The 27,999-nt window shown below is 38.4% G+C and overlaps 1 protein-coding gene and 1 long non-coding RNA gene across 7 annotated transcripts; one reads left to right on the forward strand and one right to left on the reverse strand.

Moving 5' to 3' along the window:
• Positions 1-9: 9 nt before the first annotated feature.
• On the reverse strand, positions 10-27,998 carry LARP1B (La ribonucleoprotein 1B). 6 transcript variants are annotated; one of them, XM_083571081.1, is made up of 19 exons: positions 27,023-27,998; positions 23,522-23,583; positions 22,468-22,527; positions 20,080-20,251; positions 18,686-18,799; positions 18,431-18,574; positions 17,829-17,997; positions 12,692-12,836; positions 11,675-11,849; positions 10,657-10,826; positions 8,676-9,047; positions 7,547-7,670; positions 6,969-7,180; positions 6,509-6,615; positions 4,504-4,664; positions 3,716-3,860; positions 2,678-2,787; positions 2,460-2,587; positions 10-1,953 (listed from the first exon to the last, which is right to left on the reverse strand). In XM_083571081.1, exons 1-19 carry the CDS (start codon positions 27,396-27,398, stop codon positions 1,723-1,725), a joined length of 3,177 nt encoding a protein of 1,058 aa, XP_083427207.1. In that variant the 5' UTR covers positions 27,399-27,998; the 3' UTR covers positions 10-1,722. The 6 variants fall into 6 exon arrangements, with proteins under 6 accessions (XP_083427207.1, XP_083427206.1, XP_083427205.1 ...); XM_083571080.1 differs by having other exon boundaries at positions 7,547-7,691; XM_083571079.1 differs by having other exon boundaries at positions 18,686-18,832.
• LOC310742529 lies at positions 6,641-17,821 on the forward strand. The gene is made up of 3 exons (XR_014538515.1): positions 6,641-6,924; positions 12,238-12,276; positions 14,475-17,821. It is a non-coding gene; the product is annotated as an uncharacterized lncRNA (long non-coding RNA).
• Position 27,999: the final 1 nt, after the last annotated feature.

Genomic DNA, 27,999 nt, shown 5'->3' on the forward strand with positions numbered 1-27,999 from the left:
ACACAAAGGTGACTTTTTTGTATTTTTATAAAATCTGCAAAGATACCACAAATTATGCATACTAAAGGCTAGATATGCACACATTTCATTCAAATAAATGAAAGTAAATATATTTCTTTTATATACAGTTTAATCCAAATTTACAATTGCATCATTTTCATGGAGGAGGTGGCATAGATAGAGCACAGGTTTGAGATGTATAACTTCAGCACACTGAAAAGATGCTATATAAAATGTGTATCATCAATTCCTAGTTCCTTTGCAAAACAAAGTAGTTCTAAAAGGCTAGTTTGTGTGTAGAAATTAATTACTGGGAAATCCTCTTATATTCATATACAAATATGCACATATTCATAATTGTTCTATTCAGATTCACAAGGCAATAATGACAGAAAATTGCAATGGATTTCAACCATATCTACCAGAGAAGTCCAATAAAACTAAAATGTTGGATCACTTAGGATATCTCCCAGTAATAAGGCATCAAACAGTGTTAGGCTTTATTTGTAGAAAGTTACCTGAAGACAGCTGAGGATCTCACTGTTTTGCTGTATGTAATGAAAATGCACCTATTCCTACCACTCCTTCCACTTCAGGGAGGGAGGTTTTCCGTTTCCTTATTCTAAGCATTTTAATTTACAATAACTGAAATGAACAGGTAATTACAGGTTAAGTATCCCCTTAACTTCTACCTCCCAATACAAATAACTACTATTTGAATTAATCATTTACATTTAAGAAAAGTGATGACTTGGACAATTTAAGTTCAGTTGGTCGTAGCGGAGTATGAAATTTGCACTTTATTTAAACCCATTTTGACAACATTTTTTTGTATGTACTATATTTGTACTTTAAATAAAAACAGTGTCAAATAACAAAATATAATTGTTTAAAAATAACCTCTCCTTGAAGTGCAAGTCACTTAGTAGAGCAATTAAACAGAAAACACAAGCATCTCTTCTAACTGAAGGGTGATTAGTGAGCCACATATTACTTTTATCCTTCTGCTTAAACTTAAAGATGTAACATTTACTAAGCCATACCCCTTCCCCTCTGCAACCTACTTTTGCCTAAGTACAAGTATGAACCAGCATAAAATAAAACACCTTAAACCAAAGAGATTGATGCCTAACTCAAAATTTCATACTCAACGCAAAAGAGATCCTGAAATAAACTAAAAAGCAAAACAAAATCCAGCACCCAAGAAACGTGCACATTCCTATACAGCATGGAGTGTGCATGTACTGTAAAAAAAATTGTTGATAGTAATATATGCATTTATCAACTTATGTCACTTCTCCATTAAAAATGTCTTCTTTTTGGCTTCTATAAGTAGAAATAATGATGGAAAACTTGAATGAAAAAAGCTTTGTAAGTTACATGAGTATACCATAACTTCTTTAAGAAGTATGAGCTGAACCATAAGGCATCCCAAAGTATTTTTGCATATAATATTGGAATGCAGATCCTGTAAACAATAAGTCAGGGACAGCAACACGGAGACCAATATATTTTCCCTAGGATCTCTTTGATTATTCGCCAAACCCAGTACAACTGATCAAGGGCAAGTACTTGGAACTTAATTTTGTGAGAAACCAATGCGATCCTTCGTTTTCCTATACATTTGTTTTTAATCAAGCTTTAAAATAGCTCTCCCTGAAGATCCTTGAGCTAAAATACTGGCATTAGGAGTTGATCTCAAGGTTCAAGCTTAATGAAAGTCTACTGCTCAGGTATATCACTTCTTGATTTTGTGGCAGTACTGTTCTGGTGTATGCTGTTACTCAACTCCTGTACAGTATTTGTAGTGGGAAAGTTTATTGGGACCCACGCCTGAGGGGCAGCTGTAGAATTACCAGCAAGGATCTTGGAAGAATTGGATTGATGTCTATGACGATCACTTTCCTCACCAGTTGGATGTCGTTTTCTCCCAGATTCTTCACTAATGGGAGGCTGAAAGAAAGCATGGAAATATTATTATACCCTTGCAGTTATCAGAACTTATTATGATCTAGTTTTGAACCTCAAAGCCTGAGCATTTAATGGTTACTCCAAATGGCTGAAGTGCAGTGACATCATGCCAAAATATGAGAAATTGTTTCTTGAATAAATAAAGGGAATGTGGCCTGCATGAAAGGTATCAAATACAACTCAGCAACAACATTTTCTCTTTTAAGACCTGCTTTGCTCTAGTTGTCACTGTCAGGTATCCAAGATTATCTATACAGATGACATGTACAAAGTTTCATAATGCAGAAAGCAGAATAGAAAATGTGCAGCATGACTATAAACCGGTTTGGCATTTCAGACCATATTACATTTCAGAATGTCTTAAACTTACCCTCCAATCTTAACAGACATTTGTTGACTTTACATTAAATTTGGGGGTTGTGTCTCTTAAATCAGTCAGTAATGTTAATACACTAAATTAATTTGCTTGAGATAGCTTGAACACTTACATCTACTCTGAAGTCTTCCAATCTTTTAAAGTTACAGAGGTATTCTTGAAGCTTTGGATCAATAGGTGGAGTTTTAGACTGTGAATACTTTAGATAAGCCCAAAATTTTTCTAGTCCATAGAGTTGACCTAATGAGAGAACATGTTGGAGATATCTTAAAACTAATTAAGCATGAAGTCAAACTATATTACACAAGACCATTATGAACAAGGTGTTACCAGATTCATAGTCTCTCTTTGTTTCTTCTTGGAAATCTTTGAAGATCTCCTGCCTGAACTTTTTTTCCAGCCCATAGCTGTAAAACCGGAACAAACACTCCAGACCGTATCTGTAGAACAGTGAATAAAGAATAAGAGCACAAAAATCTCTTGATGCTGTTTTACCATATTTATTGTTCTCCTTATAGCAAAAACAACAAAACATCACTTTAAGGATCAGCCATGGGAATCTGGGAAGCTTATCCAGCTATTCCAATTTTCATAAGCTAGTTCTCTCTCACACACACACACCCGCCCACCCCTACCCCTCAGTACAGGCAGCTACCTTGTTTCTTGTTGAGTATGCCATACCCTGAAAACAGAACAGCATATTTTCATGATGACTTTTACAGAAGGAATTTAGATATGATGAAGTGGAGGTGGGGATTCTAGATGATAAACGACTGTCTTACACTAGTTAACTGTAGCTACATAGTGGAGAAAATCCCTGGACTTAATTTTGGACAGTGCCCAGGCCCTGGTGTGAGCCATTTTCATGTTGATCAGCACAATAGTGGTGAGTATATTGCTAACAAATATAACAAGACTTGTACATAATTCCACAAAGATTCCTAATCTTATGTTATTTAAAACAAAAAATGGAGACGGTGGAAGCACCTGCCTGTTGGGTTTTTCTGTCATTTGCTTTGAATCAAAACTCCGGCAAAAATTTAGACATTGAAAGAAAAATCTTTACATTTGTTAAGTGCACCCAAAGCTGCTATCCAATGAGGAACACTGGACAGCCAAGGATTCCTAGCAAACAGTCTCTTAAATTATCCATCTGATAACTTTTTACAGTCTGTTGTAAGCTCCATATTCAAGAGGAAACACTGCATGATGGAAAGAAATCTTTGTTTTCTATTCTGCAGCTGGAACCACTTTATTTTGCTATACTAATGCTTCAGAAGCACCAAAGCAATGCCATTAATATTGCTATACAAGTTGGCACTGGGTTCCTGTACCGTATATGACTTTACAAGTCAAACCAAGCACTACCTGTAGTGTTCTTTTGCATCATCTAGAGCAAGTTGCTTGAATTCTTCATACATTTTCTTGTTAAAGTGGTCTCTGAGGAAAAAGGACCAGAAACGAAATAGTGTGTTCATTTCTTGAGACTGGCCGATTCCCAACCGTTTCCTTTCTGGAGACAAAAATAATAATAAGGTAGCAAAGATGAAAGATAATCTATTTGGCATTCTAATTCTACTTTCTTCAGAACAGATGCTTTGTATGAATTTATGCCACAAAAGAGCAGCAACAAAAAACAATACACCTTACACTACAGGTGTATCTGAAGAAGTGTGCATGCACACGAAAGCTCATACCAAGAACTAACTTAGTTGGTCTTTAAGGTGCTACTGGAAGGAAAAAAATTTTTTTAGCTTGAAAAGAAGTGAACGTTAAAGTCACTTATGGCATTTATTTATTTCTGTTTCTGCCATGCTCCAGTGAGGTCAGGGCATCAAAACACAAACCTGATTTTTCTATAAAGATAACTAAGAGGCAATTTTTGGCCATGCTTCCTTTCCTGAGCCCTGAAAAGCTGCCCTGAGGGCAAAAGGATGCAGAGGGATAATCAAAACTGCCTCCCCTTTTACTTCAGCAGGAGCACCCACTTGCGATCCAAGTCCCTTTCAAAAATATGTAGTTATATAACATTGTTGACATCCTACAAGCTATAAGAACAAACACAAAGCAAGAACATAAATGGTTATGATTCTTATAACTAAAGACAAAAAGTTATTTCCCGTTACAGTTGCAGGAAAAAATATCGTATTTTTTACCATTTAGGCATCTACGGCGATATTTGTGGTACACTTGCTGTGTAAAACCATTTTCTTTTAGAAGTTCATGAGAAGGATGCTGAAATTTAGGAAGCGAATTTGGAGTACAGCCGTAACTTCCAGATAGCGGAGCACCTTCCAATGGCGATGCATTTGAACTACTATAGAAAATAAAAGACAAGCTGCTTAAATTCTTCAGAACATTTTTGAAAACAGATAATTGTGCATTCTCTTTTAATGAATAATGTAGAACCAACTTTCCAACCCTGTCACCAATAGGCGATCCTCAAAGTTAAAGTCAAATCGAACATTCTGAATGCCTCCAGGGTCTATACTAATTTCAAAATGAAGGTGGCAAGACTACATTTAAATATATAGCAGGAAGCATGGTTAAATAAAAATATTTATCTGATCATGCTACCTTTTTTCATGAAGGGAATTTTGGGCAGATGGAAACATAAAATATACCATCTGTTGCCTACATTTTGAAGTAGGAGATTCTTAAGGTGTAAACCACACACTTTCCCCAAAATTTTTGAATCTGCTCTGATTTCACAAGGTTCAGGCTGGAGTATAATGCATGTACAATGAAAATTATTTATGTTTAGCAAACCCACCCAATAGATTTGGATCTACACATACTTTTGAGCAAGCCCTTTTTAGTGTGATGTCCTACCATACCTAACTCTTTATTCAGCTCTGCTTTTTCTGACAATTTGTTCAAACTCTGTAGGATTGCAAAGGCCCTTCAGTTCTGGCACAACAGATATGGAATTACCACAGAACACTCCTCCAGCTACCACTCCAGAAAACAAGTCTAAATGACACAGTATTATCTACTATACAACCAAGGAAGGATTAATAACTGCATTCAGGTATTACCTACTGCTTAGTCCTATGCCTGGAACTTCATGACTGTTCCCTGCTGTGACTATGACAATGGTTGCATCTGGATAATTAAAAAATGAATCAGCCTCCTGCATCTTCATGTAACTCCTATCTTCATGAGCAGGAAAACAATCCAGAAAGCTGGTTTAAACCAGGGGTTTATATCCTAGCTTCCCAGTTCAGATGTAGCTACTTGGATTGCCTCCCCGTGCACTTAAAAAGAAGTAAAGCAGCTGCATGTGAATACAGGTGGTTTGTTTTTATCCCAAATGATTGTCCAAATGTAGCCATTCTATTGAGACAATGCCTACACTTAACTAGATAAAAAATGTTTTCACAAATATTGATGCCAGATGCAATACAAATGTAAGCCAACAATGTGGCAAGTGCCTGTAAACTGTGTACTACCATTCATAAGCATAAGCTGTTTTGTGTACAGTGGTACCTTGCAAGACGAATGCCTCGCAAGACGAAAAACGCACAAGACGAAAGAGTTTTTTGAGTCGTTCCGCAAGACGAATTTCCCTATGGGCTTGCTTCGCAAGACGAAACGTCTTGCGAGTTCTTGCGAGTTTGTTTCCTTTTTCTTTAAGCCGCTAAGCCGTTAATAGCCGCTAAGCCGCTAAGCCGTTAAAAGCCGCTAATAGCCGTGCTTCGCAAGACGAAAAACCGCAAGACGAAGAGACTCGCGGAACGGATTAATTTCGTCTTGCGAGGCACCACTGTAATACAAATTTGTGTTCTGGAAGAGATTTCCATTACATTTATATACATGGAATCCATTTCTATGAAACTCCTGACAATATTTGCTTGCAGGTTATGCTCATCAACAGGCAACACCTGAACATATCTTGTAGTTAGGGGCTGTGTTTATTTTGAAGGATACCCACCATTTATAAATAACAATTTCCCCAACATAATAGGTGTGAGCACTTGCTCTTTCCCTCTACAGTTGCTGCTCATGTGTGCAAGCCTTGCAGCTTTTAAGAGTATTTCATTCCTCTCATTATTCTCTTCCTCTTACTTACTTAGTTATATTGTGTAATTAAGCAATTTTCCAATGATCCTATGAACACAGAAGATTAAACTAAGTTATAATCTTAAAAAATATTGCTACCTTATAGAAGATGTTCTTGGCCTGTGATCCTTGGAATCCATTACCCAGCCAACATGACATTCTAATGGAGGGTTTGTACTATGCCGTGTTTTTCTTTTCCTCCGTGTCTATAATAAAATATAACATTATAATTTCCTGATGTGACTGGTGCCACTTTTCTGAAGAATCACAGCCTAATTAAAGTCAAGTTTCATAAAGTTTCACATTGTATATCATATGCATTGTGAGGTCATAAAGTTGAGCTTGACTACCCAACTGCCTAGCTTTAAACAAGAAGTTAACAGTGTGAATATTTCACAATGGATTTAGCAGTTTTGGTCAAATCCAAAATTATTTTTTCCTATACTACAATATTTGAGCAGCAGGAATTTTGAAAGTGTTACAAAGCCTGTGCTCTCTGGCAACAAGAAACAACAGTAAGTATCATGATCTGAAAGTTATGTAGAAAGAATTTAGCTACCTTAACATCAATGGATCTTGCTTCTTTAACCACAGGATAGAACCTTGGTGTTTTGTTAGGATCTTGTAGCCTTGGTGTACGAGGTGTTTTGGGTGTTCTGGTAGGGTGGACTCTAGGAGATTCAGGGACAGCTGTTGGCAGTGAGCGAGCCATTGTTGTTGGAGGTATTTCTTGGATGCCAAACAATTTACAAGCCAGCTCTTCAGTTAAGTCTAAACAGAAAGACCAGCAGATTAACAGATGAACACTAGGCATCTTGCTTTCTGTTGCTCTTCGAGGCCTTTTACCTGGCTCTGTGTTTATCTGTTTCTTTAAATTTAATGTTATCTTCTTTTATTAACTTCTTAGTATAACAATATTTAATTAAGAGTTCCCCCTTTTTATTTGTAAGAAAAATTCATTGCATATACTCTCAGTATGTATAAAGTAAGTCCCTTGCAACCGAGCTGAACAGGAACCACTATAAGCACCTGAAACTCCATGTGAATAGTGAAGGACTCATGGAGTTCTCAATCAGGTTGCACCATATCAACTACCATCTTGATAACTTATAATTTTGCATCATTATGAATATATACCTTGTTGAGATCTTGGAGGACCCGGAGGAACTTCCTGATTTGGATCAATTGCATGCTCAGGCGTAAGATTGTCAAATTCTTCTTTACTGATGAGATTTAACTTCTTAAAGTTTTCAACTTCTTGCTGAAGTGGGGATAAAAGCTTCTGTAACAATGTATCATAAATTATAGGATAATAGCTGAAACAAGCCATATCAACATGAACTATTTGTTAAACAATCACATATTATTTACTAATATTTTAGTAATTATTCCAACTGGCAAGCAGGATGCAATGAAACTGTGTCATGCTCATGAAGACAGTAAAACACTAAAATGGAAGAAAACCAGTCCTTCCAGGTTCATATCCCATGTCTGAAATAGGTGATCACCCTTATCAAACAAGTTGCCAAACAGAAAGATTTTGATAGCAAGAATGATTAAGAATGCTCTCAGCCAACTGTCCCATATGCAGGAAAAAAGAAAATTGTACCCTAATCTCTCACATCTCCAATTGTGTATAGCATTATATGCCAACGGTAGGCATGGGCACAGCTAAGGGGAGAAGCTGCCCCCCCCAGCAAGTAAATCAATAAAAATAATGGAAGTTCCGCCCCTGGTAACATGAAGCTTCTCCCCTCTAACATAAATCCTGGCTACACCAACGATGGTGGGCATTATCTTTGGATAAACAAAACCTGCTATGTTCCACACACTGAGTAATATCGCAAACCCACAATAATTTCACTTAAAAATCTAAGAACAAAATGCCTTGATCTCAAGATTCTGTGCCTAAAGCAGGAAAAGACCTGCTTTAAACACTGAACCTGAAAAAGATAGTAACAGAAAACCTAGACAGACCAGACAAATGACTTCTAAACCATTAGTTTCTCAATTTAAAAGTATCTTGTTCTTCTGCAAACATGTCACTTATTTTTTAAAATTGATCTAGCTCAAAAACTGACAATGAGTTCATTCATTTAAAGTCTGAATTCCACTATTACCTACAGAAGTACAAAAAGACCAAAACTTTATTAGCATATGGATTTCTACTTAATTTACCACTGTTGATAATCTGAGCCCACGACATATGTATTTGATTCAATAAACATTTAATACCTATTTATTAACCACTCATTAACATAATTACCTTCAAAGCAATGCAGTCATTTTCACTCTGTTCTGTCCACAAATCTTGTTCATAGTAGTATAAGCCATCATTAATAACTTTGGCAAGTTCTGATGTAATTTTTGCTCGTGAGACATGGTTGCCAGTGCGATCTCCTCCAGGATGTTTTCTCATATATGGGGGTGTTTGTGTTACAATCAAAATCTTATTTAAATCCTGGTCATCAATTTCATAATCTGAATCACTATCTGACCACTCAGTGAATGTATTTTTTCGGCCTTCTATTTGTTCCATCTCTTCATCAAACAAAAAATCAAGTTCTTCCTGTTCTTGTTCCTCTAAAGGCAGTGGCTGCTGCTGTCCTGACATCTCCTCAATTGCAGGCACAGATTCCTGGAAAAGGCAAAAGTGTTTCACACTTTCAGTGAATCAAAGCTAATTTATCACTTCTTGAAATAATATTGGGAAAATATCTAACTGGAAATAAAATGAACAGAGGAATTAACTGCAGGAATAGCAGTTTCAGCATCCCAAGTCATACAGAATGGAACAGAAGGATTAACAAATTATCATTTACACTTCTTAAAACCACACCTTTTTTCTTAGGCTTACAACTCAATTCAAAAAATAGTTCTATAGTGTAACAGAGTTCCACTGGCCACAATTCAACAGAGAGCCAAACATGCTTAAGCCTCCTGATTTCAATACGCTGATTGTGGCTGGCATGTTTTGATTGTGGCTGGCATGCTTTACGTATTTTTCTTCTCTTTTCCCAAAACAAATTCAATAGCATGTCACCTATGGGCTGCTTTCCACAGATGTGGGGTATAATGCAAGCACATGTACAGTGGTACCTTGGGTTAAGAACTTAATTCGTTCCAGAGGTCTGTTCTTAACCTGAAACTGTTCTTAACATGAGGTACTACTTTATCTAATGGGGCCTCCTGCTGCCGCCATGCCACCGTTGCACGATTTCTGTTCTCATCCTGAAGCAAAGTTTTTAACCTGAGGTACTATTTCTGGGTTAGCAGAGTCTGTAACCTGAAGCGTATGTAACCGAGGTACCACTGTACCAGTGATGGATCCATGTAGCTTTAAGTACCTCCCTCCTAAGAAAAACACAATAGCAAGGTAAAGACCAGTTTAGTGCCAGGAGCAACTGTGCAAAACTTGTCAACCCTTCCCTGCCTGAAAGTGCTGCTCTTGTTCCCATTACTTTAGCAATGTGGAAATAAGGGAAAGGACACTAGCCCCTGCTGCAGTGAGTGAACCATAGGCCACTGGAAAGTAAACCCATTTCAATTCAAGTAAAAGAATCACCAAAGAGTATCAACATGGGCACAGATGTTGATATACAAGTGCCTATATACAGCTCAGCATGTAATTGTGGCATTGTCAAGCTGATCTCCCTCCTCTACCTTTCCCCCCATCCATATGCATCTTGCCTATTCACATTTAAGCTCAAGGACAAAGCTTATGTCTATTTTTTAAAAAAGAAAATACTGTGAGGCACTTTGGAAAACAGTATGTAAAGGTGAATAAAATGAATAATTAACAGACAGAGACAATTTGTGCTTGAGACCAAAATCACTAAAAGAATACAGTATATTTGCTAAAGTTATGATGGCCTGAAGGCTGTACTTCGACATGTGTCTAGGTCAGGCACCCCCAACCTGTGGCCCTCCAGATGTTTTGGCCTACAACTCCCATGATCCCTAGCTAACAGGACCAGTGGTCAGGGATGATGGAAATTGTAGTCCAAAACATCTGGAGGGCCGAAGGTTGGGGCTGCCTGGTCTAGGTCATGGTACCTTACATCCCATGTCTCAATCCACATTTTTCGGAAGGAATTTAAGCCAAGGTACCACTGTAATCTCATTTTATCACCAATTCTAAATTCATTTGAATGTGCCTTATTTATATAGCATTCCAGGTACAGAACTATCCTGAAATACTTTTTACAGTATCTGGAAGACACGTTACTTAGAACATCTTACAATACCTTTGGCTTTGCCGGGGATGGACGATGTCTTTTTTTAACTTCTATCCAAGGTTCAGAGTCCAGATCTGGCAAGCTTGTAGATAATCCTTTAGACATTGTTTGAAGGTTACTTGTTTCAGTGCTTTTCTTAGTAGTTAGACTTCCCATTCTTGGAGAACTTGGTGCAGATTCTAAGATTGAAAATTATTTCTGTATTTAGAACAGATCAGGCTATTGTTTACCATTGTCTGACTTACTATTTTTCTTTCATGAAGTTGACCTACTTTTCCATTCATGTCCTTATTGATATGTGTTTTAAGACAACTAAGTCTACAGAATATTTTAAAATGTAAGGTGTAGCTGACAAGTGTAGAACTGGAGCTTTGAATCATTCCCTGATCTACTGTCATGTTCCCCTTCTGTTTAGTTGGTAGGACACTAATAAGAAAAATGAAAGAGTTGATTCCTCCTCTGACTCAGATGTCAAGGCCAACAAAACTTATATCACTGACCAGAGAGGAAATCATTCCCAGTTTGGGGAGATAACTACAACCATTAATTGAACTACATGGCAAGAGAAGGTCTACTAGGTGGCAGGCAACTTGAAAAACAGGTAGAAAGAGTGGAAACAAAAAGCAGCAACAAACAAGTGTCTTGGTAGTTATCCGGGGAGACAAAGCAATCCAGGCCCTGGGATATCCCAGCAGCTGGTGCTGGAAAGGAAATCTCATGAAGGATCTATTCTAGTGCAGTTATTGCCACTTTAGCCAATCTACCTGCATATTCAAGTGTCATCAAAAGGAAGGCAACTGCTATAGAAGTCAGGCTGTTCATTGTCCAAGACAGGAAATATGTTTTCACCTAAAGAACCCTCAACTTAGTGCTCCCTTGGATTAAGATCAAACTTCAAGCAGTACAGTGGGACAGTAGAATGGGGGTGGCCTACTGCACAAGAAAGGAAGTTCTCTGTATGTCCTCAGCCTACAGAAGTTCACATGTTTTTCAGAGTTAGGTGGAAAAAGAAATAAAAATAGCTTACCAGTATGTGAACCAAAAACTTTGCCTGGTATAAATTCTGGACAGTTAATAAGCTGAGAAAAGTCTGTTTGTGGAGGTCTGCGTGGAGAGGGTCCTGGAATTGGCCATTTCTCTGGTTCTACTCTTTTCCTCATCTTCTGATCCACTATTTCTACTTCTGCACTGTCCTTTAAAGCCTAGATGACACAAATACATAAATACAAATAAACTATATTGTTGTATAACAATTTTTTTGTTTCAAATGGCTGTTTCATATATATACCTTTTCTACAGAGAAAACATACTTAGCTTATCAATAGAATTCACATTTCATCATGAAGCCAACAATGCCTTTCTGATTATCTAATTTATCTTTGTATCAAAGGGATATCCAAGAGCAGAGATTGCTTGTTTCCTAAATCTTGCAAGAGTCTGAGAGATCATACACTTCCATTTAGAAACAGAAAGTCCACCCCAAAAGTGCTACTACATCTTGACTTATTTTTATAGTTCCAATGGGTATGTTCTGACCAATTTCTTTCAAAATGAATTTTATAATTGTTTCAATTATTCCTGACAATGTAGGATTGATACCAAGAAGGACCAATGTACCTCTTCTTGCTGGTAAGGAGCCAATAACGTATTCTGCTTTACTAAGATGTATTACTGGTTGTTTGTGTTTTTTTTAAGGAGAGCGTATTTTTCACCCTTCTGCGGAAAAGTAATTTAGAATTCTCACATTTGTTTTCTTAAAGTTCTACATTTAACAGCCCTCAATGGCAAGTGAAATAACCAAAATATGCTGAAATTCATTTTATATTGTTCAGCTTGCATATTAGACATGTGTTGCTTTGGTATTTTTGGATTTCAAACGTACTATTTTATAAAAACTGGATTTTGAAGCATTAAGTAGCTTTAGGTTAGACAAAAAAATTGAACCAAGCTTTGTTGAAGTTTCTAATTCAGGTTTCCAAAAAAGATCCCCCCCCCCAAAAAAAAATTATATTACAGTAGGGACTAAAAACTGAAATTGGCTTACCTCTAATATTAGACTAACATTTGTAGTAAGAGCCTGCACACGATGGAAACTGGCAATCAAAGAAATAGGCAAGAATCCTTGCTGGTCCATCTTTCTCCTCAAGAAGAAGTCTCTTTCCAAGTTTTCTACACTGAAATAATACTCACTAAATAAAGAAGAATGTTTGGTTAGCCCACTATGTTCTTCTAAACTACCATCACCCTTTATCAAAGCTGGCTTACTTATCTCTTTAGAGTAAATATTTGTTTTCTCACTTTACTAACTTTTTGAAGATATTGTCCTATACCACTGTGAATATTAAATAATAATAAAATAACTTATCAAAATAAAGTACCATTGCTTCACTTACCATGACCAGTAAAAGCAGTCATAGGAATGGTTTATGCTAGCCTGAGTGAAGACAGACTGTTAGCTCCTTCCCCAGCTTTGCTGAGTAAACTTGTTAGTTTCACTGCTGTCTGCTAAAGGCCTAAAGAGGAAAGCAAAGAGGGTTGCTTCTGTGGGGAGAAACAGCGGAAAAGGAGCGAAGAGGGAATCTCAGGAAGAAGATAGCAAAAACTGAGTGCTTTGACTGAGGACTGAGAGATGCTTCAGGACAGGAGAGAATGAAGCCTGGTATGCATTGGGCCCACTGAAGCTTGGTTACTTTTCAAGCCCCAACTAGAAAGAAGTACAGTGGACGCTCAAGTTGCGAACGTGATCTATGCGGGAGGCACGTTCGCAACCCACAGCACCGCGTCTGCGCACACATGGGTCGGCATTTCTGTGCATGCGCAAAGCGCAAACCCAGAACTAACCCATTCTAGTACTTCCAGGTTTGGTGCGGTGCGCAACCCGAAAACGCGCAACCTGAAGTGTCTGTAACCCGAGGTATGACTGCACCTTTCACAGTAAGTAGCCAATAGTACATTCACAGTTGGGATGAAAAAACAACCAACAAAACTTGATTTGCCAAAGTGAAACTATATCTTGGGGGAAAGACAATGGGCTCGTGTTACAGATAGAAAACTTGTTGCCAGAATCTCTGGTCAAGAACAGCTTTTGCAGACACACATGTATTCTAAATTGTCTTGTATGGGTTACAGAGAGGGGACCCCCTCTGGTAGCTAATTTGGAAGTTGAAAAACATACACACTTCTCCATCTACTTTAGCAAGAGCTACCAAGAGGGACTCTTCTGATAAATCCTCAAGCTGGCTTGTGCCATCCTTTGAAAACATCTGCAGAGTTGAGAACTGCCTGTGAGATGAGGAGAAGGAATGTATTAGGGCAATTCCTCTGAGGAATGCTTCGTTTCAGAAGCCTGTTTTGACTGTGGCAAAATCAGATAAAATGCACAGCTTTGGGAAGTTATTATTTGCTTCATCCATCAAAGGAAGAACTTCTCCCTGCCTGGGCAATTTTGGCTTAGAGGAGCAGGGTCTATTTTGGGCTTCAGAAATGCCCTCCATTTCAGTTTGTCAGTCTTCAATAATTAGATGGCTACTGGGCTTCCATGTAGGACAAATTCCCACCTGCTCCACACCTTTGTTTTTGCGATCAGGTCTGACAAACCAGCATCATTCATGTTTTCTGGTCACTTTTTGCTTCTGAGTTCACCCTAGAATGTTCTGTTCTGAAACTAGAAGCAAAGGAAGCCTTATAATTTCAAAATCTGGTAGGACTCTAGATCAAAGCAGTCTACATCAAACCTAGATTTGGCAGCATCTTAATCACAGGTTTGACAGACTTGGGTTGTTTTTCTTTCTCCATGTGCAGAGCATGTTCGATTTTTGTCTTTGCAGGAGTTCTCAGGAACAGCGACAAGAGTAGAGAAAACAAGAAAGGCAGGCGGATGGAGGCAGGTTTCTTCCATAAGACAAAGATAAGAAAAAGAAAAGGTGCTGAAAAATTAACAGGTTAGAAAGAAGAGCCAGCTAAAGTGAAGAAAGGGCATAGAAGAGATTTTCCTTCTCAGGAAAACCAGGATATGAACAGGAGTCTACTCAGCAGAAGCCAAACTATTAACTGTTTCCTGTCTTCAATCAGGCAGTAGAATGCTTTTTCACCCCAACTAAGAACAGCTATTGTATAGAAATACAGAACAGGTGTAATATACAATTAGAGTACACACACCTACTAAGATAAGCATTATCATATGACTAGAATGTATAATTATTTGCAACAAAACAAACTGCACAGTTGGGTACACATGCTGATCTTATCCCTGTTTTCAATACAGTGCAGAAGTAAATGCCCAAGTTAAAAAAATAGTCATTTTATTTTCTCTCTACCTTGCATCAATAATGTGTAACTTCAGTATTCGAGAATAAGACTATCAATAGCTTTCAATGGCTACACTCTGCTTCCACGGTTGGAGACCATGGAGGCAGTTTGCTTCAGAACACTAGTGGCTGGAAATGGGAGGGAGGGAGAGTGCTCTTTTGCTTGGGTCCTGCTTGTGTGTTTCTCACAAGCACCTGATGGGGCACTGTGAAAACAGGATGCTGGATTAGATGGGACCATTGGCTTGATCCAGAAGGCTCTTATAAGCGTACAGTAGTAGCCACTATTATACAGTAGTCATGCAATGGAGTTAAGTTTATTAGTGGCCCTTCCTTCAACTACCTCAAAGTAGCATTAGCTGGGGAAACTCAGCCAGATGGGCGGTGTATAAATAAATAATTAATAATAATGTTATTACTGTATTTTAAATTTATATTATGTTCATAGAGTAATAGTAATAGTTATAATGGCATTATCATGGAAAGGGAAAAAAGTTTAAGTTACAAAATGCAATTCTTAGAATGATTAATTTATACTATCATAAAACCACCATGGGATGCATATCCTATACGATAAAACACAAACATTAAAAGATGTGGATAAAAGAAGGGCATGAGCTTTGAAAAGATCAGGAAGATATGCATGTACTTCAGTAAGCTGGAAAGATACACAAGTAAAAAGAAACTACGATACTAGCATATTCTCTGCCTTAAAGCAGCATAAATTTTTCTACAAAATGACAATTTAAAGTCCATCTGGGAAGTAAAAATTCTTGGTTTATATTCACTGTGGTCACCTAGAAAATGCTCTCAAAAGTGTTTGAATGAGCTTGTATGACACCCAAGATTCTTATCTCTGGGAAATATTGGAAAGTGTCCAAAATATGGAACACAGAAAGAAGGGGAAAATACATTTCCATAAGTGAGTTAATAATAAAGGCTCCGGAGATGCTCTCAAGAGCAAAGAGTGCATATGGTTCAAAAAGTGTCAAAATATACATATGGAGCCCCCAAGAAAATTAGCCCAAGACAGACTTATAGCTTATTGAAACCAACTACTGATTATCTGAAATAATATCCCTCAATCCCACTGAAGCCAGAAATATGCCACAACATTACATAGGTAGTATAACTTTACCAAACTACGAAAAAGGAAGAAGACATACCCTCAAGGTTCTAGTTTAAGAAAGGCCTTTTCCTCCAAAACATGGAAGGCAACAAATCAATATTGATGACAAAAATACACAATCATTTTAGCTCTGAATTCTACACAACATTCAGAACTCTGATAAGGTAGAAACTCATTTTATCTGAATTCTATTTTCAGAATGGAACCAATTATATTAATTTTCAAAATGATTCCGATAAGGTTTCTCTTAGAACATAAGGAAGTGCAGTTTATGGCAACAAATGCAAATTATGGTTGTGTTTAAAAAACAACAACAACAATGTATGCACCTTATATTAATTTTCTCTCTTATAAGGTTATCCCGATTAAGAACAAATAGAACGCTTGGGGGAGGAGGGTTTCAAGGCTAGCTATTTAATTAAAACTATAATTAGCAATACTAGAAATTAAATTATGCATATTCTAACTTGTCTTAACACTTTATTTCTATATGGCTGCAGAATCTGTAAACACAGTCCAGAAATTCTAGTACTTAATAATTTAGAAAATAAAGACCTATTGCAACAAAAGGCTGGACAGACACCCAATTAGAAAATTGTAAGACCTTCCAAACTATTTGGAAGGTGAAAAAAGCCTCTAACATTCCAAGAACAGTAGCACATTCCACGATAAGGCTTGGAAATTTCCAAACTAATTAAGGAGACTTTGTGAATAATTTAACCACTACTGGGATATCTGACTAAATCCTACTATTAATAGCAGAACTTTAAGTTATGACCAATATTTGGTTTAACAATGTGCTGAGCATCAGAGGGGGACATCATCATGTTCTACCTTAGAGGATCTGGATTCTATACTGCAAGCTCAGAAATCTGACCACAAAGAAGAAGTGTCTGAGGGCAGTGGAAGCCAGCTGATTAATGTGACATGGAACTGTCAGGTTTCACAAGGCCCAGCAACAATAACTGGGAAAAATTGAAACTGGCAGCCTCAAGCCAGAGTCTATCTGCCAATAAACCAAATTTATTTTTCTTTTTTTCATTTGCATTAACAAAACAAGCAAGCAACAAGCCACATAAAATGCAAGAGCAACAAAAACCACCATTAAACTATGGCAAAACAGGGTGTGCAATATGCTAATTCATAAACCCTACACTACAATCTGAAAATTCTGAACCACCATGTGATCCTTAAATGAAGGGCAGTACAGAAATTTAATTAATAACAACAGCAGCAATAATTTTCTCCAGGGATTTGGATAACCAGCCTTCCAAATGGCTTTTCACAACCCACTGAAATACAAGGGAATATTTCCATTTATAGCTATATACAATATGTTTTCTTCAATTCAAACACAATGGCAAAGCACCAGTAATTACTTTGGAAAGAAAAATTAAGAATGGCAAAATTACTTCCAAGCCAACATAATTACAAAGTTTTCATATGTACACAGTCTTACTATACCGTAACACAAGCATACCTAAGTTACAATGTCAACAAAATGCCACAGACAGAATGGAGTAAGGATGTATATACATGGATTGCATGTGGTTTATAACACCAAAAAACTCAAGACCTGTTCTTATTAAAAGTTCACAGTGAAATGTTTGTAGCATTTCCAACCTATGCCACAGGTTTATTTGAAACCACTGGCTTATTAAATGAATGTAGTCTTGTACAGGCACAAAGTTTAACATCTTGCTTCCCCAACCACCTGCACCATAAACACAGAGCAGTCTACTTACATTTGGCGTTTAATGTATTCTTTTAGTAGTGTTTCATCAACAGAATACACCTGCATTCCTGTTCCATCATCATAGTAATACATCATACTAGTGTTAAGATCTGGCTGAAATGGCTGGTCAGTTCTCTCATTATATTGTTCCCGATAGCCATATGAATAGTCATGGTTCACTTCAGGAAGGAGGAAAATTGAATTATTACAAATTATGAGTCTAAGTATGTGAAAATATAAAGCTTCGACCTAGTCAATGTTTAGAATTATTTGAGAGAGTCAACATTTTATTTTATTTATTTCATAAAATTTACATATCACCTGATTGTAGAAAAAACTTCAAAGCAGTTTACAATATATATACAGGAGTCATGGGGTAGAAATATACTTTTACTTTCAGAAAACACATGGCAAAGTTTCTCACTAACATTATAATAATGGAATAAGAGGACTCTCTCAGGAAGCAATAACTGCTTAATGACAGGATAACAGGGAATAGAAGGACAATTTTCACAATGGAAGGACATAAATGGCAATTAACTAATTCCTATGGGAACAGACACTATTCGAACTGTCAGTATAATTTTTTCATAATAATTTCTATTTTCATACTTCGAGGGTTTCCTCTTCCACGTCCTCTTCCTCTTCCTCTGCCCCTTCCTCTTCCTCTGTAAAACCCTCGAATACTGCCACCTTCACTTCTCACACTAGAGACCTCATCATGATCATCTCGTTTTTCTCTATCCCGTCGCCAGCCTTTTAGAAATAGAAGAAATGTAGATTCCTAAAGTTACAGAAGTGAGGTTTTAACAAGAAGTAGTTGTCAATTAAATGCAAACACAAATCAATAAAATTTAGATGACATACTAGTTCTTGTCTCATTGCGTCTGTTGTTGTGTGGCACAAGCTTGCCTGTTTCTGGCTGAGATCTTGAACTGTTCCGAGATCCTGGTCTATCTTGGCCTTCTGGCTTCATGTCATCTAAATGAAGTGGCACCCATTTGTGCTTGTTACCTTCAAGTGTAAAATATAGAACTAGAATGCTGTTAAGAATACCCATTAACCCTATAAAATATTTTACATTTACTAAGTATTAGTTCCCACATTTTGAATAAATATGCACATATGAATCCATTCTAAGAAGAACAGCAAATGTCACAAAGTAACTTTCTGAAAGTTACTTCATGAAAATACGTTCTGAACATACAAGAAATAGCTTCTCATCCTATGCACAGTCGAAACTCAAATTTCAAACACTTGCAGGTTATTAGATGAGGGGGAGCTGTGGAGGTAGGCATGCTAGCTCTGCCTCCTTTCATTTTTGGCACCTTCCATAAGATGAAAGGTAGGGAGCTGTTATATCTGTGGGGACTCCTTGCATGTATGCAAACCCCAGAAAAACAGACTGCTGCAGGAATAGTAAGATATCACTGGTGGGCCTCAGTCAGATCTTAAAAGGACACTCTTTTAAAGCAGTTCTTCAGAAATTTAATCCCACTGTGTCTTTTACCACATTCATAAGTTCTGTGGGGATATCACTGAAAATACTATTCAGTTTAATGTGCTTTGGAGACAGTGAACAGTTTTATGTCATAGTAGTAATATTAATATTATAACTGCTCACTCTTTTGCACCTTTCTACCTTCCAACTCTTTTGAAACCTAACCTATGCTAATCCCAGATGAAGAATATCTGATTTCATACTTCTAGCCTATGTGAGTTTTTCCTGTAATATAAGCAGGATATTAGGTTGGTTGCCACCTCATTAAGTGACTTGTGGGGAAACAAGACACTGTCAGAGGATTAAGGAATTCCCTCTCATGACAAAACTGATGTGATGCACTCAAAGTGCTGAAGCAGATCCTTGTTTCTGAATATGATTTTTGTGTTCTGCCTTAGATTAAAATTTTATCTAAGGATTCATCTACATGCATTTGCAGTATGAGGTTACTGATCTTCACACAGAAAAAGCTAATGAAATTTCTTTATATATAAATTAATGCCCAAATTTAAAATTTTAGGAAAATGAAGATTTGCTAAATCCTAAAATATTAATACAGCAAGATTTGTGCAAGCACAATAGAACAAGCACTATTGAAACAGTCGTAAATTAGAGTTTCAACCTTTAAAAAACTGTCAATAAAATTAACAAGAATGTCAGAAATCAAGAGCACAAACACACATTACAGCTCCATTTTTTAAATTTAGTCATGATACCTCAGGTTATAGAAAACGTTATTAATATACTAGCCCAGACCAACCTTTTTTCTTTTGATTGTTAATCTGAGCCTCATCTTCACTAACGTTTTCGCCAGGAATATCCGGATTTATTTCCAGGTTTTCTTTGATTTTGCTATTATTCTTCCTTTCATTCTTCTCTTCTTTCTCTTTTTTGATTGGAGTTTTTTTATTCTGATTGCTTATATTTTTACACTGTAACACAACAGGAAAAAAATTAGAGCTGAATCCTAACCCCATTCAAATATTTGCAGCCATCCCATCCCTGCTGCCAAATTTGAGCTCCATGATAAAAAAGCGAACCACTCTTTCCTACTGTCCTTTTATCAAGTGTTCAGCTGACATATGCAAAGGAACAGAATCACAGCAGAAACTGCCAGCAGAAACTCCCAGCCTCAACTTATATGTGTTGGCTATACTATCTGTACAGTCCCTATTCACATGTATTCAGAGCCAGCTATATGTATGAAGGCTCTGTACATGTTTCCAAGGAACCTGCAAAAGCAAGGTACATGGCACAATTAACATGTGAGGGGGGGCTTGCTACCACAATTCCTCTATTGCCTTCCCCAATCGCATCAGTGAGCGCAAGAACATATGGACAGACCCAAGAAGGGGTTTTTTTTTGCTAAGTGTTGTCAGTATTGTTGTATATTATTAACTTGATTCAATCTACCTCAGTTCATTGTTAAATTTGTTTATTGCTACAAAAAAGTACTAAAAACTGCCTTTTCATATATGTATATGTATAACTGAATAGTCATACCTTGGTTCTTGAATGTAATCCATTCCGGAAGTCCGTTCAACTCCCCAAACCGTTTGAAAACCAAGGTGCGGCTTCCGATTGGCTGCAGGAGCTTCCTGCACTCAAGCAGAAGCCGCGTCAGATGTTCGGCTTCCGAAAAAGTTTGAAAACCAGAACACTTACTTCCAGGGTTTCGGCGTTCAGGAGCCAAAATGTACGAGTACCAAGGCATTCGAGGACCAAGGTATGTCTGTATTCCATTATTAGTAGAATTAGATTTCCAGCTAATGTGACAACAGTTAAATCCATTATTATCACTATGGCTCCCTTTCTCTTCCCCACATGCTTCTACTAGCAGGCTCCTCTGCAATCCTTCCTTTTCTCTGTTTCCTTCTCTTTCTTTCTTTGGAGGCAACTTGCCGAAATAAGCAATAGCTGCTTCCTCAAAACCACTTTTGGTATCTACCTCAGCTGAGCAATGGTAGCTTTCTCTGCAAAACACTTTCATGTAGGCGAGTTACAAAGAGACAGATCATTTGTTACTATGAACCACTCAGACAGAACTCTCTGAGTGGAGCAGCTTTCTTGCAGCAGTGATGGTGGTCCATGTTCTTTCTCCTTCAAACAGGGTTTCACATAATACTAATCCAAGTTGTGTGGTTTGTTTAAACCATGTGGCTGTTTAAACCTAAGTGCTCCCATTTCATTCCTTCGTTTGTTCAGATGAAGCAACAAACCACAAGCCTTGCATTAGTGTAACATTCAAACCAGTGCTTATGGTTTGTTTCTCACAAATAAACCATGATTGGGACTCTAGTTATAGCTTTAAAGAACATAGGTTGCAATGGGTTTTGCTGCCACAGACAGAAGATTGGGACTGATCCTTTTCAGCTTAAGTACCATATCATTCCACATTCAATCAGATTTCTAAATCATACTTCAGAAAAATTAGCTACAAGAGTCCTGTGGCATAGGGTAGAGAACCGTGAGCTATTTACAGAATGCTTTAGGAGAGGGAAAGGGGGCTGGCTGCCCAAAAATATTTTTCTGTAAATTGTCTAGCTGCCCTTGCTGATCTCCCAAACAGATACCTAGGTCATCTGTATGCAAAACAATTGTCATTAATTAACAGATCAGCCTTGTACAACTCAATTATGCTTTAAGAATGAACTGAACATTACGTGCATCAATTAGTTCTATCATACCTCACTGATATTGTGTTTTGCAAAGGTCAAAATATGAAATTATTTTTATGTGGCACAGAAAAGAAAAGCCATCTAGAAATACGTAAATGTTATCATTGCAATTTAAACTTGTTAAGGAAATAAATTTGCCTTCATTGTAAACTAGTCTTACAAGCAATTAAACTAACAGTTAACCAGCTTGCTCACCCCCATCTCTTGTACCTTATAGCTGCTAGCTCCTCTGCTACCACATTGAACCTAAGCTTGTCTAGCATTCTGAAGCTGGGAAAGTTACAATACTGTTATGAAAAGAGCATTATGATGATAGTGCAGAGACAGGAGAAAATTGGCTGGTAGACAGAATTGTGAGAAGAGAAGAGTGCAATATCGTTTGTTATTTCTATGAGGCAAGAGATACCTGCCACATAGAAGTGGCAAACTTCATTGTTGTTGTTACAAAGAAACATTAGAAGTGTACTTACTTCAGAGTTGGCAATTTCACTTGGTGTTGGCCAGTTTGATGCATCACTGAAGTCATTTGCCTGCAATGGTAATGAACACATCTTACTGTCCAGAAACATTTGTTCAATAGCAAGCAAGCACCCCCATTTGACACTGGATTTATGCTACAGTTTTACAGAAATGAGATCACAAAACAAAAATTATTGATTCTTACATATCCTGACTCGCAAAATAGGACAGTGAAAAACCAAACTCAGCAACGTGGTCAGCAATTCTGAATCCATACACCTTTTTTTAAAAAATGTGCTCAGTCATTTTTATGAAGGCAGTCTTTTCAAATTTGATATTAATGTTATGAAATAATTTGCATAATAATTAACAGTCATTGGATGTGAATTACTTGAAGCTAAAATCAGCAAGTAAACATAGCTTTTCTGCTTATCCTCTATTTCCAATATAACTCTTAGTAAGGAAAACTTTTCCATCACTTTGGAAAATTACATACAACACTCAGACTAGCTGTTTACTTCTCAAGATGCTCCTACAGTAACTTATCCCTTGTTCATTCGAAGGACAGACCATATTGTAAGATAACGGCTATCCTGAAAAAGGTATCAATAAATCTTTAATAAACTTTTTTGTTTTGCTTTAAAACAACTTTCAACAGTTTAATTTCTGGGTACACCCACTTTCTAAAAAGCATATACAAATAGATTTTAAAAGCAACATTTGTATATGAGAAAAGAATTTCATGTAAGTCCACCAGCACTATCTTTCTTCCTGAACTTGAATAAGATGATAACTTAAAAGCTTTGCTTCAACAGTTCAGTAATAAGGGTGAAGCCTATGGTTGAGGTTTTATAGTCTTTTCCATATTAAAAAACCTATTCATATGAAGTATGTGGTATCAAAGAAGTCCTTATGATAATTTAAATAAATATGCAAATACAGGATTATCAATATATTACAATAAATGAATTTAATAATTAATTATAAAAGTATTAATTACTAATTAATATAATAATTTAAACCTAAATTAAGACTATAAAACTGATTTGGACTCCTAAAACATACCTTACTCGATTTCTTTACTTTCGATTTTCCAGCCTTTATGACTTTAGCAGAACTCTGCAATTCTAAAATGAATAAAAGAAAGATGTGATTCAAGTAATCTAGAAAGAGTAACAAAACCAAGTTCATCACATAATTTAAATAGTATGATTAATTTCTGCTCTCACATTGTTTAAGTACAAGTTGAAACAAAGAAATTCCACAAAGTACAAATGATTTTTCAAATTAACTGGATAACGATCGAACTTGAAAAAATCATTTTTTCAGCTTGTCAAATTAGCTTAAGTGTTAATTCTAATTTGAATACTGCTATTAGCCTTGTAAAATGCTAAGATTACTCACATCAAATTACTCACATAAGTTAGAATCTTATGGCTGCAATCCTATCCATACTTACCAGAAACCGTACGTCCCATTGATATCCTATCAATGGGACTTCTAGATAGAAGCCTATATAAAACTTGATGACTGAAACTCACACGTAGACTATATTACAAAAATAAAGATGCATGGCGATCTCAGTTTATGATAGCTTTAAAAAGAGATTTTGTTAGAAAAAAATAGATTAAAATGTATTTTTATACTCCAGTTAGTGCTTTATGAGCTGAAACTGGCACAGTTCATATTTGTAGATTTCAGAACAAATATCCAATCTATGTCAGACAAATTCTTACTTTACCATTATGCTTATAGATATATGTAACAACTATTTAAATATTTCAGTCTATGCCCCCACAGCTGTCACATGTGGAATACAAAATTCTGGAAAAATAAATACTCTTATAAACTTTGTATTAGCATACAGGGCAAATATTACTGACTAATACATGATTAATGCTTCAAGTCTTCTCCATATCATATTCTGAACAGACACATGAGTGAAGATTCTAGAGCCAAAGTGAAAATAAAGGAACAAAGCAGTCTAGTTTCAAGAAGTCAATCAAACATTAAGAATGTAAATAGTATACTATAAACAAAATCCAATTAAAGTAAAACATTATCTAGTGCTTAGCAGGCTAGCTAAATAATTAAAATTAATCTAATGTCAATTAATTGTTTGCATCTTTCTGGCGGCTATGAGGAAAAAATTATAACTGCTAGTCCTATCAAAAAGCATCAAGTATAGATGGAGGGGATGCTTTCCCTATACAGTATATGTTTAACAACCTAGGGAGGAGTGCAAATGTACACGAGCCTAACAAGATTGTGACCCCGTGCTGTACACTGTAGGAATTTAAGATGGAAGAGATATATTGTACACAGTACTACTTTGTAATATATTCTTTTTTAATATGTAACACGTTTTGAATGTGAGCTAGTAACTTATCCAAAAGAGAAATAATATGATCAAAACAACAACTGTGTGGTAGAGATTATGCTCATTGTATTGCAGAAGAATAGTACTGTACTATTGGGGTATCCAATGCGACAACCATGTGCACCATGGTGGCCTCAGGCAACCCCCAATCTGGAGACCAATGGGGAGTGTCATAAACACCACTCTAAGCATTCTGGAGAAAGGGTTGAGTAGCATAATATATTACTAACCACCACCACATTTAGAGCAAGAACTAGTCTGGCATATCATATCTGACAGCATCTTTTTTGAACATGGCTGCTTTAATATTCTATTCTCGCACTACAAGGTAGTGCCTGAGCAACTATCCATCTGTCTAGGCAAGCACGTAAAGCTGAATGCGCACAAGTTAAATGTGTGTAAATTGCAGTCTTACTGTGTAGAATCAGTTTGCATAGCATCACTTAATGAACTTATTACATGAAAGTTGAAGATATGCAAAACAAATTATCTATTTAACAAAATACTAATTAATGCTAATTAACCTTTTACTTTCCCTATTTTTTAAATGTAAAATACAAAAACTAGTTATTTATGGCAGAACTCTATTTTTATTTGTAAGGTATTTAAGCTAGAATATTCAACACATTTATTAGGGAGCAAGTACTTAAGAATTCAACTAAATTAATTCTTTTATTCAAGTTTTAAATTGTACTGTTATATCACTTTAATCTAGCTAAATCCCAGAGCACTAATATAATACCTTCTATTATCTCAAAGAGTGCTGCAACTACTGCTGCTGAATTTGAATACCATTTCATGATAATTCCTGCTACACGGTGGCATACTGTGATTTGTGATCCACAAATTATATACAGTACAGCACATGCTAAAGTTTCTTGCAAGACCATCAAGCATGAACTACAAAGCAAAGCATGACTAATTACTACAGTGGTCATTCTCTAAAGACCTGTTAGCGCAAATGTATGTTTAAAAGCCTTGAATTTGCTTCCACCAGAATACTATCACAGGAACCCTAAACTATGAATAGCACCCTCAAGAAAAAATGAAGGAAACTCTATACAGAACTCACGCTTTTCAGTTTTATTGTAGGTAATGCCAAGTGTTGACAAACATGCACAGTGACCAAATAAAGAGTAGAGGCTATTTCATATGTTAACTCGTTAAGTTTTTCTTTGGAAGTACTGCAAACTTATTTAACAGCACCACTCATACGTATAAGTTCACAAATATGTAGAACTGCAGTATACAGTGGTACCTCAGGTTAAGTAACAGTAATTAATTTGTTCTGGGGGTCCGTTCTTAACCTGAAACTGTTCTTAACCTGAAGCACCACTTTAGCTAATGGGGCCTCCTGCTGCCGCCACGCCGCCGCCACACGATTTCTGTTCTCATCCTGAAGCAAAGTTCTTAACCTGAGGTACTATTTCTGGGTTAGTGGAGTCTGTAACCTGAAGCGTATGTAACCTGAAGCCTATGTAACCCCAGGTACCACTGTATATGCATACAACAGAGGTACATACACAACGATTTACATGCAAGCAGGAACAAACTATTCCCTGCACACAAGTGGCATCCAAACAGGATTCTGACACGAAGCAGACCAAGCAACAGGCATAAAGAAGGACAAAAACACAGAAAAGTTCTGCATGGGCATAGTGGGACTACACCACCACAGTTCCCCACCACCACCACCACGACGTCTATCAAGTTAGATCTCTTCTCAGTCCCGTCCCCCGTCCCCCAAATAAGAAGTAACCACTTTCGCTTCTAGGCATCCCTACCGCCGCCAACTGAGTTCTGGCTTTCCCAACCGCTTCGCTCTCACCGTCCACCTCATAAAAGAACTCCAAGGCAAAAGAAGCCACACCTCTTCACGCTCATTTTCCTAATCTGACCATATATGCAACATGAGAGAGGGCAGGCAAGGCTGAAAAGAGCTCCCTGGCACCGGCTGGCTGGCTGGAGGCAAGCAAGCACACGCCTTTCTGCGAAGCCTGTGTCATTCGGGGTCGCCGCCGAAAGCGGGCGGGGGAGGGTGGAGAAAGAGAGAGAGAGAAGAGAGAGGGGACGCTTTAAAGAAACTTGAGAAGGAGGCAGCAGCAGCAGCAGCACCACGCGGGGCTCTGGTCGTCCCCGCAGTAGGTCAAAACACAAGCTCCCTGTCCGCCCAGCCCTTTCCTTACCCGAGTCCTGCGGGGCGAGCTCGCTGCCGGCTGAGGCGCTGGAGGGGGATAAGCTGCCGCCGGAGACGGGGGGAGGCTTCCAGCGGGTCCAGGGGTTATCCTTGGGCGGGGGGGCCTCGACGGCGGGAGGCTGCTGCTGCTGCCCCGGTTGGCACTTGTCGCCGTTGCTACTATCCTCTTCCTCGTCGTCGTCGCCGCCCTCTTGCTGCTGCTGCTGCAGCCCCTCGCCGGAGCCGCTTTCCCGGGGGGCTTCGGTCACTTGGCCGGAAGGAAACAGGAGCTGCTCCTGATGGTTCTCTTCGGGCAGCCGGGCCCCGCCGCCGCCGCCACTCTTCTCCGCGCCGCGAAGTGCTGCCTGCGGGGCGGCCGCGGACATACCGAGAGGGGTCCGCGCCCGCTGTCCTCCCGCGCGCCCCTCTCCCTCCGCTCCCCGCGGGGCTGCCGTAGGGCGGGAGGGGGAAGAAGAAAGAGAGCCTCTAAGCCGAGCTGCTTCGTGCGGGGGGCCTGGCCCGCCCCACGGGGGCTGCGGCTGGCGGGGAAGCAGCCCCCCCGCCCCAACAGCGGCCTCCGGGGGCGTCGCCGCTCATTCACCTCAGCGGGTGGTTCAACCGCCACCGCCCCGTGCCGGGGGGGGAGGGGGTTGTAGAGAAGAGAGACGCGCGAGAGGGCCGCGCACGAGAACGCGTCGCCGCCGCTGAGAGGCCGCCCGGGGTTGAGGGGCGGGAGAGAGGGGCAGGAGGAGGCGCCGGAGCCGAGGCACGGTTTTCGTGGGGCCTGCTTTGAGGTCCGGCAAGGAGCTCCGTCACAGCTGTCGCGCGTGTGTGCTTCCTCGCGCCGGGGGAGGCGGGGTGGGTGGGAAGAGGGGCGGGGACAGAGTCAGGGAAAGGAGTGAAGGGAGGGGGGTAAGAAGAAGGAGGCGGCGGCGGTGGCGGCGAACGGGCGAAGCGCTCTGCAAAACGAGGGCGGAGCCTCTCCGA

This window comes from Podarcis filfolensis, assembly GCF_964270895.1.
Source record: "Podarcis filfolensis genome assembly, chromosome: 9".
NCBI classification, from domain to species: Eukaryota; Metazoa; Chordata; class Lepidosauria; order Squamata; family Lacertidae; genus Podarcis; species Podarcis filfolensis.

What these genes read in the sequence shown, in the direction of transcription:
- LARP1B (XM_083571076.1), bottom strand. Translation starts at nt 27,398, where the DNA reads ATGTCCGCGGCCGCCCCGCAGGCAGCACTTCGCGGCGCGGAGAAGAGT. An exon ending in CAAGATCCATTGATGTTAAG is followed by an intron (nt 6,616 to 6,968) that starts GTAGCTAAATTC and finishes ATTTTATTATAG; the next exon opens with ACACGGAGGAAAAGAAAAAC. An exon ending in AAAGAGAGACTATGAATCTG is followed by an intron (nt 2,588 to 2,677) that starts GTAACACCTTGT and finishes TTCTCTCATTAG; the next exon opens with GTCAACTCTATGGACTAGAA.